At 34.8% G+C, this 19087-nt stretch overlaps 2 protein-coding genes across 5 annotated transcripts; one reads left to right on the top strand and one right to left on the bottom strand.

Annotated features, from left to right (window-relative positions):
* Positions 1-1557: 1557 nt before the first annotated feature.
* On the top strand, positions 1558-6898 carry LOC102628647 (uncharacterized). Of its 4 annotated transcripts, XM_006483502.3 has the most exons (13): positions 1563-1731; positions 1917-1964; positions 2485-2533; positions 2643-2691; positions 3263-3333; positions 3532-3590; positions 3834-3932; positions 4582-4639; positions 4871-5007; positions 5097-5153; positions 5708-5805; positions 6207-6376; positions 6649-6898. In XM_006483502.3, the coding sequence occupies exons 1-13, from the start codon at positions 1654-1656 to the stop codon at positions 6717-6719; spliced, it is 1044 nt and encodes a 347-aa protein (XP_006483565.2). In that variant the 5' UTR covers positions 1563-1653; the 3' UTR covers positions 6720-6898. The 4 variants fall into 4 exon arrangements, with proteins under 4 accessions (XP_052295161.1, XP_024956277.2, XP_024956278.2 ...); XM_052439201.1 differs by lacking the exon at positions 6649-6898 and having other exon boundaries at positions 1558-1731; positions 5708-5809; positions 6109-6350; XM_025100509.2 differs by lacking the exon at positions 6649-6898 and having other exon boundaries at positions 1559-1731; positions 5708-5809; positions 6207-6369.
* A 1951-nt stretch (positions 6899-8849) lies between these two features.
* Positions 8850-15298, bottom strand: LOC102629401 (plasma membrane ATPase). The gene is made up of 16 exons (XM_006483505.4): positions 14966-15298; positions 13240-13359; positions 12915-13151; positions 12048-12809; positions 11840-11962; positions 11642-11746; positions 11407-11551; positions 11155-11319; positions 10745-10983; positions 10601-10633; positions 10424-10505; positions 10171-10331; positions 9898-10071; positions 9529-9711; positions 9252-9433; positions 8850-9164 (listed from the first exon to the last, which is right to left on the bottom strand). The coding sequence occupies exons 1-16, from the start codon at positions 15020-15022 to the stop codon at positions 9068-9070; spliced, it is 2865 nt and encodes a 954-aa protein (XP_006483568.2). The 5' UTR covers positions 15023-15298; the 3' UTR covers positions 8850-9067.
* Positions 15299-19087: the final 3789 nt, after the last annotated feature.

Genomic DNA, 19087 nt, shown 5'->3' with positions numbered 1-19087 from the left:
AACAGCAAAAATTAACGGAATGTCACCCGCTTAAGTATTTTTAAAACATGTGTCACTTTTTTAAAATTTATCAAAACATGTGTCATCCAGAGTTAATTAACCCTATAATAAACAATTTTTCACTGTAATGAGAACTTTTGATCATTAGATAAATGATGATAACAAACTTTTTTTTTAGGAGGAAACTCCAATTTACTCAAATATGTAAGAAATTAACACCTTAAAAATGAATATTATAAGGCTAAAACTTTATCACCATATTTTCATTATAAGAAGCTAATTTAAAATTTAAATAAACAAAGAAAGCCTAATTCCTTGTTCATTATTATTTTACAATATCAGTGCGCTTTTTGGTCCAATGGAAGAACCGGTGAAGGTTAAGGGGCGAAGGTTTGAATCCTACCACCAACAAAAGTTTATGTTAGGCTAATACCTCTGACCTATTAATTTGAACCTTGTATTTCCTAAAAATTAAGATCGGGCTATTTGAACTTACTAAGTTTTTCACTACACCTTTTTTTAATCTAAAATTTTTATTGTAAAAATATAACTTGATCAATTACTTATTTGACAATATTTTTTCTCCCTTCATTCCCTTCACTTAGGGGTGGGCGGTTTGGTTTGGTTTTTACAGGTTTCAATTCCAGTTGTAATCCATTCATTCAACCTAAACTAGTTTAAAAGTTAGTTTAATTTGATTCGATTTCAAGTTTAAATTTAGTTTGGTTTTGGTTAAAATTTGGTTCGGTTCGAATTCAAATTCGGTTTGAATTTATGTTATAATTTTGTATCAAAATTTGGTTTCATTGATACTTAATGGAATTTTTTTTAATTAGAGTTATTTTATATATATTTAAATGTAATCCGTACAAATTGTTTTCAATTCTCAACCCAATCAGTTTTAAGATCCAATCAAACAGAACAAAAAACATAAATAAATTTCAAGTTTGGTTTGGTTCAATTTGACACGAATCAAATGCCCACTCTGCCTTCCCTTATCAAAACTTTATTGTAATATGTGAAGTAAATATTGTATTTAACAAATGAAGATTGTCCAAAAATTAACAAATTCAGGCCTATTGTAATCTAAAATAAAGTGAAAGGAACAATATCCATTATGTAAAAAAAAAAAAAAAGTTTTCATACCACTTTGAATCTATTAGAAATTTTTTTAAAAAATCTCTTAAGCACAAATTTTAAATGATAATAATAGGTAAGTACTTGTAGTTATAATATTAGAGCAAAAAGTAAGAGAAGTGTAAATTTGATTTAGCAAGAAATTAAAAAAAAAAAGAGAGAGAAACTAGTTTAGGCTTTGACTATTATTACAATAGAGAAAAAAGTAATTAATTTAGGATAATTTTGTGATTTTTAAGAATTAGTTTATTAAACTAATAAGATATAATTTGATAATTATTTTATTAAAAAATATATGTTGAAAAGAAATTAATGGGTTCAAATAGTTCCACTTAAAAATTATTATTTTTACAATAATCACTTTTTTTTTCTCTTTTCATAGAAAAATTATTTTTACAACAAATCAACAATCGTTTCCCACAAATTCTCGGGTCCGGGTTCAAGTAAGTATTACCGGATTTTTTCAAAACCCTAATTGGGTACCAGATTCTGACACAGCCCTCCATCAGTAGCCCAATGGAGAGCGACATTGAAGAGTCGCTAAAGAAGAAGCAAAAGAGGAATCCATTTTTAGGCGAAAGCTCCACACGCAAGGTTTTTTCTTTTAAATTATTTTCTTCATTTTAATTCAGTTTATTTATCTATTGACCCTTAACGGAAAGAATAATTGCCAATTCGATTTTAGTTTATGAGAAAGCCATAATAGTTCCAATTACGCAAATTGTAATATGATTATTTAGTTAACTGATTATTTGAATATTTGCATAATAATTGTGCAGCCACTTGAGCATTTTTCTGTACGTTCATATCCTGCTATGGGAGAAGTGGTAAGCATTTTCATGTCCTTATTTGCTAATTGGTTATTCCTTATTGCGTGGTTTAGACATAAGGGCAAGACCGTATGTTAGGATCCAACATCGACTAGGTATGGAACTGATTGGTGGTTTATTGATCCCATGCCACCTCCCTCTTACAAACCAGTTTTTACCTCCCTCTAACAAACCAGTTTTTAAGTGTGAGTTCTACCTTGTGGGTTTGTATCGGTGTTAGTGTTGTTATTATGTGACACAACAGCTTGTTGGAGTCTGCCATTTGTGCTGATTTTCCGGTGTTTTTTAATCCAGCATTGATGTGATATTCTAATAAATGGAGAACAAAATTGTTTGATTTGTTCGAGAAACCAGTTCTGATTTTGGATTTGGTTATCTTTGGGTGAAATATGTGTTGAGGTTATTGCACTTATGTAATGTGGTTTATGGATAGTACTTGGTTGTTTTTGTTTCGTAACTTTTTTACTCCACATTTCCTTTCCTTTGGGTAATTATAGTACTTTCTGCTGCATTGCAGAATTTTATGCAAGGGGAAGATATACGGTTGGAGACAACACGAGCTAGATGTACCTAATAGCATTTATTTAGTTATTTACGTCTCTTCATTCTTGTTTCAGCCCATGTTTGCATCCTTGCTACTTCTATAAGAATTAAAGCTTCGCTTCTCCCTGACAGTTTCAAATGTTGTCAAGAGGCATGGAGAATTGGCAGAGCGGCTTTCCCGGTACAGATTCTGGGAAATCATACAATCTTTATTTTCTTCATTTATAATGTTGTTGCTTAGCATTATGAAATCATTTTCTCTGTATGAATTATTAATTATTATGCAAATATTGAGAAGTGAATGAGATTTGAGTTGTCAGGATAAAAGTTTGATTTAAGAATGCTTGAAGATGCTCTTAAAATGTCTATGTTCTTTCTACCAATTTTTTTGTTTTCTTTCATTTGCCATCTCTCCTTCCCTATCATGAGTACTTATGGGTTTTGGTTATAAATAATTTAAAGCGCTACATTTTGAGTAGCACCGGAGACAGTTAAATATGAATACAAGAAAAGTTTCTTCCCATGCTGATATTGTTGAAGTTGGATAAGCTTTACAATGGCCAACCCTATCATGCTCAATGTAGATATAGATAATGATTACATGTTACTCTTTGATCTGTTGGCATCCCCTGAAACTTATGGTAAAAGGTTTATTTATGTTCATATTTTGGGTGAGTTTCAGATTAATATTGACTGCAACTAAGTGGTGAATAAATCACTGAAAGGTATGGTGATTTTATTTATTTCTCTAGGGATTCTGACAAGTTGATATTTGAGCGTCTACAAAAGGAATTTGAAGCTGCACGAGCATCACAAACTCAAGGTAGCTTTGAAATGTTATTTGCATTTGTTCTTACGTATATCATGCACAACAAATTTGTTAGTGGTTTTACTGAAACTGAATAGTCATATTTCATTTCCATCATGTTCAAGCATCCCCTTGCTGTTGATTTGATTAAGAAGTGCCTTTTATTATTATTATTATTATTATTTTATTTTTTATTTTTTATTTTTTTGGTAGAGATTTGTTTAGATGGCGACCAGTGGAATGATGGCTTGTTAGCCACAATAAGAGAACGGGTATGACTTAATTAAATGCTTGGTTTTTATTTTTATTTTTGTCATGGTCTTCTTTTTCCATTTGGTGTTGAGTTAGTTAATATTTGACGTTTGATAACATTTCTTTATGTGATGGTCATGCTATTTGTAATCCTCTTCCCTAGTAATCCTTCTTGGTAGTTATCTATGTTACTTGTGTTATGGCTTTTGGTGTCTTGTTAAATGACCTAGTGCTCAGAAAAATCAATTGTGTTTGTTTATCAGGTTCACATGGAGGTGGAGCGAAGGGCAATGCCAGGGGACGCAAACGTATTGGCTGATTCTGATTTTCAGGAAAAAATCACCTATAAAGTTGGTTCTAAGGTAACAGATGCTGCTAATAACAGTTTGTGTTACATCCACTTGATGAAATTGATATGATTGCCATGTACACTGGAAGGAAAGGGAGGAAAAAACATAACTAATTGTAGATTTTTTGATGATTTTCTTAGGGATTTTCTTGATGTACTCATGTTAATCTGCTCTGCATGAAGTTAAAATCGAAAATTATGAAGATCTTTTTTGAACTTGTTACATGAATATGAATATTAAAAATGTTTATCTATTGTCATTGGGTTACAATCCCAATGGTGGGATGCTGCTCTCAACAATTTTGAGGGCACCAATTTCAGTAACCATCGGGGCTTTTTACCCTTAACACAGTAATATGGAATAAAGATAGATTTCTTCTCAATGTTGTTAGCAGGAGTAGATTTCCCAGCTGGTCTCAGTAGATATCTAGGTAGTATGATAAGTGTATGTATCTAGATTGTAATGTACTTGTAGATTGTAACCATTGAAAAAGATCTTTGGCTACTGAGGTCCAGAGGTCGGAAAAATGAATGTAATAACAGTATTATTTTAATGTTTCTAGATGTGAGATAATCTTTAGTGCAGTCTCGTCTTTTGATTCTACGAAATCTTTTCGCATTGGTATTACCTTTTTTGAATGTTACCTAATTTGAATGAACAGGTGATCTGTTGTTTGGAAGGGGCAAGAATAGGCATACAATATGAGACATCTTTTGCAGGTTCTTCAAAATCTAATATTTTCCATATCAGTTCTTTTTTTCAGCCAAATGGTTGAAGTTGTTTCCTCCTCTTTCCTGCTGTTTTACAATCAATGCATAGGATTTCTGATCCATGTGGAAAGTTTTATGTTTAAATTTATTCCGAGTTTCTGTAACTGTATAAACTTGTCGTAGAGATCATCTTTTGGTCTTAAGCAGGTGGAAGCTGTTTTGATTTTCGTGGTTTTGCAGGAGAACCTTGTGAGCCATATCACTGTGTGCTTGAAAGCAAGTCATTTCTTGAAAAGATGACGGTCCTTGAACACACAATTCCTTTCTTTCTACCAATACGAGAAGCTGAAAATGATCTTCTTTCCTCCAATGCTATGGTAAGGTTGGTCGCTTAACTTTCATTTTTAGTTGCTGCTACTGTGGTAGCTGACCCATTTCAAATTTGCTCATCTTAATTTGTTTGCAGAGATTCATAGATCACGTTGGAGAGCTTCTGCAGGCTTATGTAGATAGGCGAGAACAGGTAAGCTGTTGGTGTGCATGTACAAATTTAGCTCCCAAGCATCTTCTTTGTATCTCAATATGTGAAAGAGAAGTAAAAATAAGCCATTAAAATTTGTTTAAAACAGGATCAACTTAAAAAGTTGTCCAGCGTCTTGTTATTATCATGTTCATAGCATTTGTTTTGTGTAGAATATAAGAAAAGAAAGTTAAAAGGGGAGCACCAAACTCATTTGGTGGGAGGTATCGTAACGAATCTTAATTTTTGAAGACACTTGGTGTTCTTTCATTTTTTCTATTGCTCTAGTTGATTAGATATAGAATACAGGTAAAAGGAAACCAAAATGCTGGGATTTTGATATTGGGTACTCAATATGGCTCAATAGAAAAACCATGTGTAAGATGCAAGACTATATTGACAAGCAAGTGTAATTTCATTTCTTGAAGTCATTACCTCACTTTCCTGGTTCCAGCTCGAAGAGCTACTTTATATTTGTAGCTTACATCTTTTTCCGGTGCATGCATTATTGGATTAAATACAAAATAATCTCACTTTATTTTCCCAATCTTGCGCAGGTTCGGCTGATTAAGGAGTTGTATGGAAATCAGATAGGAGAGCTGTATCATAGCCTTCCCTACCACATGATTGAATTTGTAGTAGATGATTCTGATTGGTTGGTACATTTCATGCCTTTTTTTAAGAATCTTCCTGAATTTTATACAAAAGTTAACTCCTATCTTGTGTTAATAACTCTTTGAAACAAGAGGTCTGGGGTTTGAATCTAGTTCACATCGATGGGGAGGGGATTTAATTACCAGTTGTGCTCTGCTTAAATGAAAAAACTCCTATATTATGTTTACCAAACAGAAGTATCATTATTGGCTTCTCTTTCTTTTTGGACTTGTTATGTTGTAAAAAGAGGAAAAACCTGTTTGTATGTAAATCATCTCATATATCATTCTGTTATAAGTTTCAGAACTTAGAAATTGCCAATTCCTTGAGAATCGGAATTCAGTGATTCTTATCATGGTGAAGAACATACATGTTATCATTGGATCTAAGTTCTTTTTGCAGCAAGATAACAGTATGTCTTAGATATGCTGATCTTGTCTTGGTGCTTCCAACTCGAGTCAAAGTCTTGGCATGGCCAACGTCTCAATTTAAGAAAGACAGTATCAGTGCCCCAAGTCCTGCTCGCCTATCTTATGCAGAGGATGCCTTACGAAACATGAGCTTACCAGAAGGTATTTACTTATAATAAGAATCGATATCTTATTTACTTTTTCTCAACTATAAAACAACCGGATCCAGGTTAGAAATGTGTATTGATTTTGTTCTATAAGGCTTTCAAGTTTAGCTCGATACCAAATGGCACAAAACCTATTGAATGCCTGTGAGATTATTTTTATGCTGGTTGTCTACTTTGCTCTTTTATGTAACTGCCTTCATTTGTGTAACATCTTCTGTATGTTTAACCTCTTTAACTCTTTTTCCTGGATTGAATTCTTTATCGCAGCATATGCTGAGATTGTATTAAACCTTCCGCAAGCCCTTCGGCAAATGTTCCAGCATGGAGGCTCCTGCTAGTATTTCACCGTCGGTAGATTTTCATTCTTCTATTAGCTTTTGTGCAATAGCAGTAGAAATACTAAATGAATCAGTACTTTCTTGGCATTTTGTTAGCTACCTGTCAATCTGCCCTATATTTGTAATTAATTCTGTATGCAGTTGCTGTAATTCTAATGAAAATCCTATGATTGACGGGATGGTGGTAACGCGTCTTTCTATTTTCGCTCAATTCATCAACCACAGTTATTATTGTAACAAATCAACGCTTATGCAAGTGATAGCAAGAATATCCTGAAATTTGAACTCGTGAATATCCTGAAATTTTCTCTTGCATTTTCTCTTGTCTTGTGTACTTTTACTAGGCCTAAGTTCATTGGTAATTCTTCGAAAAGGGTTTTCGTTATAAGGAATGTTTGGGATTGTTTTATCTTCCTAAATAATCAGATTTTACGCAAATTCTCAAAAAAGAAAAAAGAGATCTGTGAATTATTTGCATAAATGTTTGATAAATTAATTTATCATGAAACTGTGGTGCATGTGTGAATTGTCCAAAATAGGCATGTTATAATTGCATTACTATACAATTATTATTATTCATTATCAAAGTTTAGCAAAGAATATTACTTAATAAGTAATTAATTTAATATGAATGGCATTGCCTTATTTTTTATATTACATAATGGTTAACAACATGAGTAACAATTTTACTTTAAAAGAAACAATTAAAAATAAATGAACCGGAAAAAAAAAATCACCGGCGGCGGCGATTATAATCTCAAAGTCGGTAGAAGCGCCGGCGACGGCACTGGCTATAAAAAAAATTGATACTTTGGTGTCATACTAGGTAACAAAGGATTTATAATTCTCTGATATACGCCCCAAGGGAGCTGACGAAATCGGCAAGGGAAGATTTGATGGTGGCGCAAACTGAACCAAAGTGTGGCGGGCTGTCATAATTCCTCTATCGAAATACAGTGACTTATGTGGCACCGCCGCCTTTATTGTAATCGCCGGTCGTCACTGTAACCAATGATGGTGGCGGTGCGTACCGCTGGCTATCTGTCCATTTGCGGTCTTGTGGCTGCCACCATGCGTACGCCTCCGTTAGTTATCAGTAGCCGACTAGATATCAATACGTTTAGATAGGGAGGAGGAAGATGAATCTAATAGTACTGCTAGAGGTGCACCATCACGGCCGGTAATGGAATAGTGGTAGGTGGCAGTGAAGTTTTATTCTTTTTATTAATTTATGAATTTTAGTATTTGTTATTTATTTGATTTTATTCTGAGGGTGCTTTTGAAATTGTTTGATTTCATTGAGGACACTTTTGATATTTTATATTTCAAAATCTGATTTTCCAATAATTAGATTTTAAGAACTTGTAAGAATCAATACATTTTTATTTTTTTTTGGATAATCAGATTGTTTAGGAATCACTTTTGAAATTAGTTTACCAAACATATTATAGGTGCTAGGTTGTCAAATAAGTGTTTATTTTACAAACTAAAGAGATCTCAAACATGATTCAAGTAGAATGGCAAATACTTGTAATTTATTTTTAGTAGGCACAACCAATAATTTCTTGAGTTGCGATTCAACATATTACTCAATGAAACTTTAGGCTTAGTTGGTGTTGAAGTTGGATAATTGTAAATATAATACCAAATGAATCTTCAAGTTTGTTTGGTATTGAGTTTAGACAATTGTAACTTAAAAGTTAAAATATTAAAATATTTTGTAAATACTAATTATTATGGATTGAGAACTAGTCGATTTGATCCCACACTTTTATGTTGAAAAACATATAATATCTTTACTATTTTTATCAAAATTATCATTTAAAATTTATATATATTACACACCATTATTTTATTATAAACTTTTATTTTATAATTATAGTGCAGTGGTTTAAAAATTGCAACACCTCAATATTAAACAGTAACTTAATAAGAAGATATCACGATGTAAAGCCATTATATATTTCAATAACTTAGATGAAGCTCAACTCTCCTAGCAACTCTATCTAGCTTCAAGGATTCTGGTAGCATCCAATAATAAATATGATGCACGATGAGCATGACAAGATCATACTGAAGTGGAGGTGAAAAAAGAAGATGAAAAAAGAGAAAAAAAATGTGGAAGATAAGTTATTCGGCTTTAGAAAATCGAATGGTTCATTTGATTTCCCCCAGCATTTAAAACATATGGACATTACAAAGTAGACAAAACTAAACTTTTAGTAAGAGAAATTAACGACCTAATCTAGAGAAAAGTAATTCTTCTTGCTTTCTAAACCCTTGTTCGTCATTATAGTTTTCAGCTTGGAAACATGAAGCTACTTCGATCCCTCAAAAAACTTGCTCCTTCAAACAGTATAATGTTGTTGGATCGTATCAATGTCAAGTCCTTTCAGCTTCACCACCGATTCAACATGCCCTTTCAGCGTGTGCAACTCCCTCAGCCTGCAATTGCAAAATTACAATCAAGTTGATGTTTCTTCTTGATAATCAAGGAATAATAAAATGAAATAGCCAACACAACATGCTTACCTGGCCACCTCAGCACGTCTCTTGGCTTGCTCGGCGATCTCTGAAAGCTCCCTGTAACTGTTCTTGTCAGAGAAAATGCCGTTTGTTTCGGGTGGTTGAAGACCGTGCAAGGTCCTTTGTGCGGCTGCCCATTGTGCCTCTCTCTCTTCTTTACCGTAGTCTTTCTTGGTAGTGAAGGCAGTCTATTAATTTTATCACAGAAGCAAACGAATCAGAAAACCCCGAGCAAAATTATAAATACACAACCATACAAATACGTCTTGCCTATGCAGTTTACCTTGTTCTCCAGAAGAGTATCCCAAGCCTTTCCACTGAGGATGTAGCGGATTCCGAACTTGAGTATGTCAAGAGGAAAATATGTTACCAGACTGTAAAGCCAGATTACCCCGGCCCAGCCCCAGCCACAACCCTCTATCCGTGCAAAACTCCAATTTGCATAGACCGCTATGAAAGTTGCTACCTGTCAATTGGAAAATGATTCATTATATTTAAAGATGCTTTGCGTTTACTTTTGAAATAAGTGCATCATTTCACTGAGTGACGATGTCTCAATGAAAAGGTACCATGAGAAATCATGAACTGACACAAAACTAGAGCCCATATGAATGGTGGTATTAAGATTTGTTAAGTGAAAATGAACTCTTACAAGCTGAGCAATCACAAATGCCGTGGCTAAGAGAAGTCCAGGGCGTTCAATAAAGGACCAGCTGCGGGACCTCGTGACAAAAATAAGGGCCTGGCTAATAATACTGACTTGCAAGTATAAAGCGGCCATCATCTCATCGGGTCTAGTTCTTAATGATCTTACACCAAACGCGTCCTGCAATATGGAAAATGATAAACAAACGTAATCATAAGATATCACGCCACAATTATAAATCAAGCTATATTAAGGTCATGTTTGAATGACTGCTCATACCGAGAAAAAGTCAGTCTTCCTCATTAACCAGAAGAATACAACAGTCATGATGGCCAAGTAACTTCCAAGCACAACGCCAGTGGCAAAAATCTCTTTTAGTTTCCAGCTGTCTGGTTGAGGGGACGGCTTAACACGATCCTTTGAAATTGTCATGATTGTTCCTAAAATGATGAAGAAAATCAGACTCCTGATCTTCCAAGTTGAAGAGGAAAATTTTGATAAGAGACATTTTGGTTTATGAAGATGATCTCACCGTCATTTAAAATGGCAATAATCAGAACCATGAATGGAGAAAAGTCAAACTTCCAGATCAATGCAATAAGCATAAAGCCAAGCTGCAATTGGGAGATAGTCAATATTAATGATTGAGATTGGCAGGCTTCGATTATCAATAGTACGGAGATTTTTGCAATATATTTGGTACACTTACCACAATACGAATGGTAATTGAAACAGCATATATCTGAGAAGATAAAGATAAAATAAAGCTAAATTAGACAGAGTAAAACAGAGGAACTTCAAACTGAATGGCGGAAAAGACCCAACCAAAAAAAAAGGGTTAAATGCAGCTTACTGTGTAGTTCTTCATCCTTTGGAAAATAGCCCTGCTGGTCAGCACTGCACTTATAATAACACTCAGTCCAGGTTCAGTGAGGACAATGTCAGAAGCACTTCTGGCAGCATCTGTAGCATCAGCAACAGCAATTCCAATATCAGCCTTCTTCAACGCAGGGGCATCGTTGACACCATCTCCTGTCATGCCACATATGTGCTTCCTCTCCTGCAGCCTCTTAACAATTTCGTATTTGTGCTCTATCATATATAAATAGAAGAAACGTAAGGACTTGCATACGTAAAATACATATTCACATTTCATTTACACAACTTGTTTGTAGGCGCAATGCATGCTGACAAAAAGAGAGTGGGTAGAATTATGCACAGCTCTGTTGCTGTATACAAAGAAAGTAGGGCAACTAAACACACCTGGAAACACCCCAGCAAATCCATCAGCCTTCTCAATTAACTCATCCACAGGTAGTGCAGCAATGGAAGCATCCTTATCCTGTCCAAGCAAAGACGAAGAGGGGTACATGTTTGTTCCCATTCCAAGCCTTCGACCAGTTTCCTTGCCAATAGCAAGTTGATCCCCTAATCACATTTGTACAAATTTTTAAGCCATCCCTAACAATCAGTGTACAATTTCAAACATTGGAAATAGTAATAAACAAGTTTTACCTGTAATCATCTTAACATTCACCCCAAGGTTCAGAGCCCTTCTGATGGTTTCAGCACTGTCATGCCTAGGCGGATCAAAGAGAGGCAATAAACCAACAAGCTGCCACGGTGCCCCTGGACTCTCCTTTGTTTTCTCAGGTATTTCCTGAAGACAAATTTTGTGTGAGAGATATAAGTTAAAGACTAGTATTAACTCGGACATGGGACATTGAATGAAAATTTTTAAGTAGCCGACCTGTCTTGCAACACCCAAAGACCGTAGTCCTCGTTCAGCAAACTTGTCAATCACTGCATGAACTTTTTTCCTAACATCTTCCCTGCAGTTGCAGAGGGCTAATATCTGATTTACAACATGAAAAGCAAAAAACAATTAGTAATTACCAACCTACGGCATTCATGCTCCATATGACGGTGCAAGGAATAGCATTATTACCTGTTCAGGTGCCCCTTTACTCGCACGATGCCAATTTCCATCAGAATCAATATATGTCAGAGCAGTCCTCTTGTCTACAGGGTTGAATGGAAGGAAATGAACTTCTCTGACACCAGCTCTTGCCTGCTCAATTAATTAAAAAAAAAAAACCCTCAGAAGTCTGAACCTTCATAATTATCAGACACAAAGAGAAAGAATGCGATTATACCTCCTTCGGATCTGCCAGCATCCCCACAATTGCAGCATCAATGGCATCCTGATTTTCAGTCCTTGAAGCCCTTGCTGCAAGAAGGATAACATGTTCTTTCTCCACACCCTTTGCAAACACTTCAATCAGGTTTCGGTCAACAGTCAGCTTGTTCAGGGTTAGAGTGCCAGTCTTGTCACTGCATAGAACATCCATACCGGCCATTTCCTCAATGGCAGTCATTCTCTTGGTGATAGCACCCTGCTGAGAGAGCCTGTGGGAACCAATAGCCATGGTGACGGACAAAACAGTTGGCATAGCAATCGGAATTCCACCAATCAATAGAACTAGCAAATTGTCAATTCCATCCCTGTACTTGCGGTGTTGTACTGGATACATGATTATGATTTCTGCGACTATTCCAACAGCAATGGAGCAAATGCAGAAATTACCAATGGCGGTCAGAACCTTCTGGAAATGTCCAACCTGATTGGTGCTGTCTACAAGATGGGCAGCTTTACCAAAAAAGGTGTGCACACCAGTGGCAATGACCACTGCCTCTATTTCACCTTGTTTACATGTTGAGCCAGAGAATACTTCATCATATGGGTTCTTAGTGACTGGAAGAGACTCTCCAGTGAGAGCAGACTGATCAATCTTCAATGGATCACCCTCAAGAAGACGAGCATCAGCAGGAACTATGTCTCCCAATTTGATGCTGATTACATCTCCTGGAACCAAAATCGAGGCATCTTGCTCACTCCATCGGCCATCTCTCAGAACCTACATTGTCATCATAACAGACCATGGATCATGTTGTTGAAAACAAACAAGGATAAATTAGCCAAAATGATGTGAGATTTTGAAGTTCATGTCATTTGTTGTTACCTTAGTTTTAGGAGCCAGATTAGCCATGAGAGCTGCTGCTGCATTGCCAGCATTGTTTTCTTCAATAAAGCTGATTGTGGAGTTGATTACCAACAAGACAATGATACCAACAAAATCCTGCCAATCAGGATCCCTTCCACCACCATTGGCCAAGGCAATAGCCATAATGGCAGCAGCTTCCATGACCCACGACAAAGGATTCCACATAAATCCCAAAAACTTGAGGACTTTGCTTTCCTGTTTGCAGAACATTAAAAAGGGGGAAAAAAAAAGGTTATAATTTTGAGAAGCTAATTATACAGGACAATTTAAGAGCAGTAAAGACCTTTTTCTCTTCTAGTTTGTTGGGGCCAAAAACATGAAGCCTGTGGGCTCCTTCGTCCGAAGTCAGACCTTCTCTTGAACATTTTAGCTGCTCAAAAACTTCCTCTATAGGAATCCGTTCCTGTAAACAAAATTTTGAAGCTTAATAATGATGTCGAAACATGAATATCTTCAGATAGTTTACATGATACAATTATTGGACTCAAATCTCTAAGTAATGTTTCTTTTATATTTACCGAACTATCTCTACAACAGTTCTGTTTTAAACATTCCTTCAAATTTTGCCAGTTCAACATGAAATCTTCCGTTTTTGACCAGTTACGAATCTAATAAAATTATGTCCATTACCTAGTATTGTTAATAATAATATGCTTGTTAAAAAAATCATCAGTAATAATATGCTATGCTTACGAGCATTTATATCCCAACTTCTTAAATACGACATTAGCCTAATATTACACCTAATTAAACAGATTTTATGTGCATAAGAATCAAGTTGACCAAATTCAGTCTATTGTATTCATTAAGTTATGCTGTTAAACACATCGACAGGCACTAAGAGTATCTATATATGACAAAATCACAATTTTCTATAATTTGGGATTTAATTATCAGACGTGAACAGATACTTGAAAAAAGAAAAAAAAATCTCCCTCACTCTCACCCTCAGATCCAATAGAAATTTTATAAAACAAGAAAATCAAAAGAATAAGAATAAAATCTATTTGCTGGAATTTAATACTATTTTATTGAACAGAATTTGATGCTATTTCAGAGAATAGAATTTGATTCTCTCAGCTTATAAAATTAACCGCAACGGAGTAAAAGACAAACAGAATAAAGTACCACGGACGTACTCCCAAATACAACACGTGTACGATACTGCATACAGACTAATACGTAATTTTAATAAAAATACAAAATGGAAAATTTTAATAATTGTTTTCACAGTCGCCCTTCGGCGCGAAGAGGACTAACTATGACGCGTCCTTCCTCATCTCTTCCACGTGATTGGGTGCGTGTCAGGCACAAAAATGCACAAACGCATAACCGCACGACATCGATACAAGAAGATATTTAGCCATAATTTTTTTAAATAAAAAAACAAATGTTTTTTTTGAATTAAATCAAAAAACAAATTATAATTTTTCTAATAACAATCGCATCATCTAAGCCGTCAAGTCAGCATAGAACTTTACAGTATTTTATAAAATTACTCCACTTCCTCAAAATCATCGGAGACGTGACAGCCACAAAAGTCACGCCACCGCCGCCGTTAATTATAACAGAAAGTGAAATATCTTCGTTGTGCGAAAGAGAAATACTGCAAGCACAACTCCGCCACAGCCACAGTAATTGACCCAAAGGGAAAACAAAATCTCAAAAAGTCAAAACGCAAAAGGACCAAAAAAAAAAAAAAAAAATCTCATGAGGTTTTCAACAGCATAAGCGAAGCGTTGTAATCATTAATCCATAAACATGACCGAATGCGCTGATATAATTTTACTTTTTTGCAAAGAAATTTTAGGAAAAAAAAAACGGCGCTGTTTCAGAGTTCAACAAAAACAAAGTCAAAAACAGAAACTTTATTTCGCTTTGAAGTGTCTTGATATTGTTACGCATTCATTTTTTCTCTCTCGGGAACCAAAAACATTCATTTTTTCTCTGTCGGGAACCAAACAGAAATAGGAAAGAGAAGGAAGGAAGGAAGGAAGAAAGAAGGATACCAGATCAACGGACTCGTTTTTGATTTCCTCGAGGCTGATGGCCTTATCGCCGCCCATCGTAGAAGCTCAAGCAACTGTGAGTTTCTTACAATTCCTTTGCAAGAGTGAACGATTTATATATACGTAAAATTTGAGGATATTCTAAAAATATATATAAAAATGACTAAGCGAAATTTCTCAGAGAGTCATAATCGAAGATGACATCTTGATTAAAAGTCTAACAAAAGAAAATTTTGTACCACGGGCATTGAATTTTTTAATTTTGGTGAAATGAATGTCGTTTTTGGTTTGGTGATTCGATTTGAGAAAATGAGAACACTGGCTTCAATTATGCCACTCAAGTCGCAGCTCTCCATTTATATTCATCCTTCGGCCGTAGTGGACCCCACTCAGCGGTCACTTTAAACCTTTTTTTTATCATCGTTGCACGCGCCTTGCGTTGGGAGTAAACCACACGCGGGGCCGGTGCCCTGAGTGTAGAGTCTTCAGTGGTTATCATGAGCACGTATGTTGCGTCATGTCATTGTATTTTTCACCTACGGTTTTGGTATACATTTTACAAAAACAATATAATTTCGCGAATTGGTTAAAACAATTTACGGGTATAAAAATTTATTAAATTAGTCTTGACATATACCAAAAATTTGTTAAATTGGTATAGAGAGCTAGGATGGTGGGATTTAACTTTTATGGTACTTATCATAACCATCAAATTAAAAAATAAAAAATAAAATTCTTAACTACTCTCCTAATCTCATATCCTTTATATCTAATCATTATAAAGTGGGGCAAAACTATGGTACTACAATAGTACTTTACCATAACTGGATCCGGTCCATAGTTGTCACCATAACTAAATCTAATGGTTGGATTCAGTTGTGGTATGGTACCATTGTGGTACCATAACTGGACCCTTTAAAGTGACATTAAATTTGAAAATTTTACAACTCATACAAAAAAGCGTTACTTCAAAGTTCGAATACCATAAGATAAATTTATATATGTATAGTTTCCCCCCCCCCCCCCCCCCAACCCCAAAAAATTAATGTTGCAGACTTGTGGTTAATTTGTCTATAGAATGCATATAGATATATATATATATATATATATAGAGAGAGAGAGAGAGAGAGAGAGAGAGAGAGAGAGAGAGAGAGAGAGAGAAATTTTTCAATTCAAGATTTTAAAGTATGAAGAAGTTTGGGAAAGTTTTAAAACCTTACGATTTTAAAGTGTTAATTGCATAAGACTTTAAAACTGTGCAGTTTTAAAATTTTCATGGACTTTATCGTACTTTAAAATTTCAGAACAGAAAAATATATATATATCTATATATGTTTTGCCATTCCAGGTTGAATCTTTTTCCTTTTAACTTTTTTTAAAGGTTAATGCATCTTGATTTTGCAAGGTACTTTTTTGTTACATGACGTGTTACTGGTAATGGGATATATTTGAATCAAATTAATATGAGACAAAATTGTATGTTTGTTATATTTAAACAATCTCATTATTTAATGATCTCGGTGTTAACATCGAAATTAGGTCGAGTCAGTTAGCGTTTAGATACTAGATCTCTGCGTTGATATTGAACTTATTAGGAAGTAGTTTGTTGATCTCCAAGGACACCCACAGACTAAGAGAATATAATCTATGAGCAGATGACCTGCAAGCACCAATTTATAAGGATAGACAAAAAGTCCAAGGGTATGGGCAGGGTGGGCTTGGGTCGGCCCTAACCTTTTTGCCCACCCTAGACTAGCTGTTAGCATGCTGCGTGACTAAGTATTTGGAGGTAATTAATTTCTTATGTTCGGAATGCTTTATAGTCTCCTTAACATTAATGGATCAGAGTTCTCCCGTTATCTAATATTGTATTGAGCAAAAATTCAACTGGTGATTAATAGTTAATAAATAAAAAAATAAAAAAAGGTCAAATCCAATCCATTCACTGTCAATAAATGACACATAATATAAAATTTTAAAAAATTGACGAGAATTTAAATTATGAGATGACTCTAATCCAACATTAATTGGTGGCTCAATTAAATGTAAATAGGCAGAAGTGGTGAGAAAATTGAAATTGTGAACTCTACCGTTATGGCTTTATTAGGTTACCCACAAAGCTTGACCACGTGCCTTAAAATGTTATACATTGTATGTACAAATGATATTTGGCTATTTGCTTTCTTGATGATGGTTGATGACACAAAATTACCTCTCTTTGTGGTAGTTGGCATAGCTGCACAAATTATTATTTTTTCCAATACAAGAAGAACAAAAATGACTTGGAAGCTTTTACTTGGCGTGTTAGGGCCGACCAAGTTCTAATTCAACCATTCATAAGCCAAAATGCCGCTCCACTCCACCCATTCGTAAGCCAGACGTCACGTTAAACTTGCAGCCAAAATCGTTTCCTGATATGAATTAGTATTAATTCACTACTAAATTTGTAATGTGATTTTTCGAAGTTGAATAGACTCGTGTTAGTATAAGATCCTTCCTAATGCTATGAAATGAGTGCATTAAGGAAAAATTATTTTGTTCTTAAATGATAGCTCAGATAGTTTGTATAAATTAGAGGTCATAGCTATTGGTTTCATCTGCAGCCACTAAGGCAATGGGACCTAAACGTGGAGTTCAAGAGTTTGTGAGTATTGATTAATTATTTAGTAAAATATTTTATGTTACGTAATAGGACATAAACTTAGTAAAGAACAGCATTATTTCAATAATGTAAAAAAAAAAAAAAAGAGGTATTAATTTAAATGAAATTCCCAATTGTCAAAACTTAAAAGGATCAAGAACCTCGACCAAGGTGGAAAGAGAATCTCAAAAGTAAAAAACTCAAAACTAGGGATGGCAATGGGCACCGCCCGCAGCGGGTTTGTCATTACCAAACCCAAACCCGCACAAAATTGAAATTACCAAACCCACCCGCAACCCGCAGCGGGTTTTAATTTTTTTAAAAAAACCCACCCGCAGCGGGTTTTAACAATTACCAAACCCGCAATGGTATCCGGCGGATTTTTTGCGGGTTTCCGTATTTAAAATCACAAGTGTTTAATATATAAATTTATAATAATAACCTCAAATTCCATATAACATACTCAATTTTATATTTAAACAATGTAAATGAAAAATTAAAATTTCCACATCAATTCAACATAAATTCTCAAATTTAAGTATAAATTACACAAATCTATTTAAAAAACACAAACTAGTATTTAAAAATAATAATTACATTTCATATTATCATTTAAAACAAGCTCCAAGAGAAGATATTCATTTCATTCACCACCATAAGCACCCATCCAACACAATGTCTATAATAATAATTAAAATTAATATTTTCAAATACTAGTTCGAAGGGAAATGCCTTTAGTTTTCTTTAGGTTATGACTTTAGAATAGGAGATGGGCCACATACACACATACACAACTTTGAACCTTTGGCTATTTGGTAATTTGATTAATGACATTATTTTCTTTATACATTTATAGATTAAAATTAAATTAAAAATATTTAGAAAAAATATTGCGGGTTTGGTGGATATCCATGCGGGTATCCACCGGATATAAGGTTAATACCAAACCCACCCGCATCCATGTGCGGGTTTTAATTTATAATACTAAACCCGCCCGCAATGGGTAAAATTATCCACAACGGGCGGGTTTTGGCGGGTGGGTTTGGGCGGGTTTGCGGGTACAATTGCCATCCCTACTCAAAACGGAGTCAAGAGAGTAGACGGAGCGTGCAAGTGACGCGACATAGAGCGAGCATAACAGAAATAAAAGCGCAAAAATCTTTCCGTATGTTATGTCAATCCTTCAATATTTAAAAAATAAAAACCATAAACAACTACAATTTCGAGTTTCCAAAACGATTACGTGTCAGTGGAGGTAGGGAAATTTGCAATTCTCAAAATGGGAGGGTTTGTCATCTTGTGTCCTACAACCACCGTAGCTTTCCATACAACCGTTTCCTATTAGTTGGATTTTTTTTCTGCGCAATAAACATGTTGCTTCGAGTTTTTAATTCTCATTGCAAGTACAATATCAGTCTTGACCGTACAACTGTGTTTTGATCAACTTTTGATCCTTCTTGGTTTCTAATTTCTTTTATTTA

This window comes from Citrus sinensis, chromosome 1, assembly GCF_022201045.2.
Source record: "Citrus sinensis cultivar Valencia sweet orange chromosome 1, DVS_A1.0, whole genome shotgun sequence".
Lineage (NCBI taxonomy): Eukaryota > Viridiplantae > Streptophyta > Magnoliopsida > Sapindales > Rutaceae > Citrus > Citrus sinensis.
The sequence above is the reverse complement of the archived record's forward strand: the minus strand, read 5'-3'. Positions and strand labels throughout refer to the sequence as shown.

Bases quoted from the DNA above. Each gene is read 5' to 3' on its own strand.
- LOC102628647 (XM_006483502.3), top strand. From the start codon at position 1,654: ATGGAGAGCGACATTGAAGAGTCGCTAAAGAAGAAGCAAAAGAGGAAT. The intron at 3,591-3,833 runs GTATGACTTAAT...TTTGTTTATCAG, and splicing joins TAGCCACAATAAGAGAACGG to GTTCACATGGAGGTGGAGCG. The intron at 6,377-6,648 runs GTATTTACTTAT...TCTTTATCGCAG, and splicing joins AAACATGAGCTTACCAGAAG to CATATGCTGAGATTGTATTA.
- LOC102629401 (XM_006483505.4), bottom strand. From the start codon at position 15,022: ATGGGCGGCGATAAGGCCATCAGCCTCGAGGAAATCAAAAACGAGTCC. The intron at 11,552-11,641 runs GTCGGCTACTTA...ATTTGTCTTCAG, and splicing joins CTTTGGGTGTTGCAAGACAG to GAAATACCTGAGAAAACAAA. The intron at 11,320-11,406 runs GTAAAACTTGTT...AAATGTGATTAG, and splicing joins GAATGTTAAGATGATTACAG to GGGATCAACTTGCTATTGGC.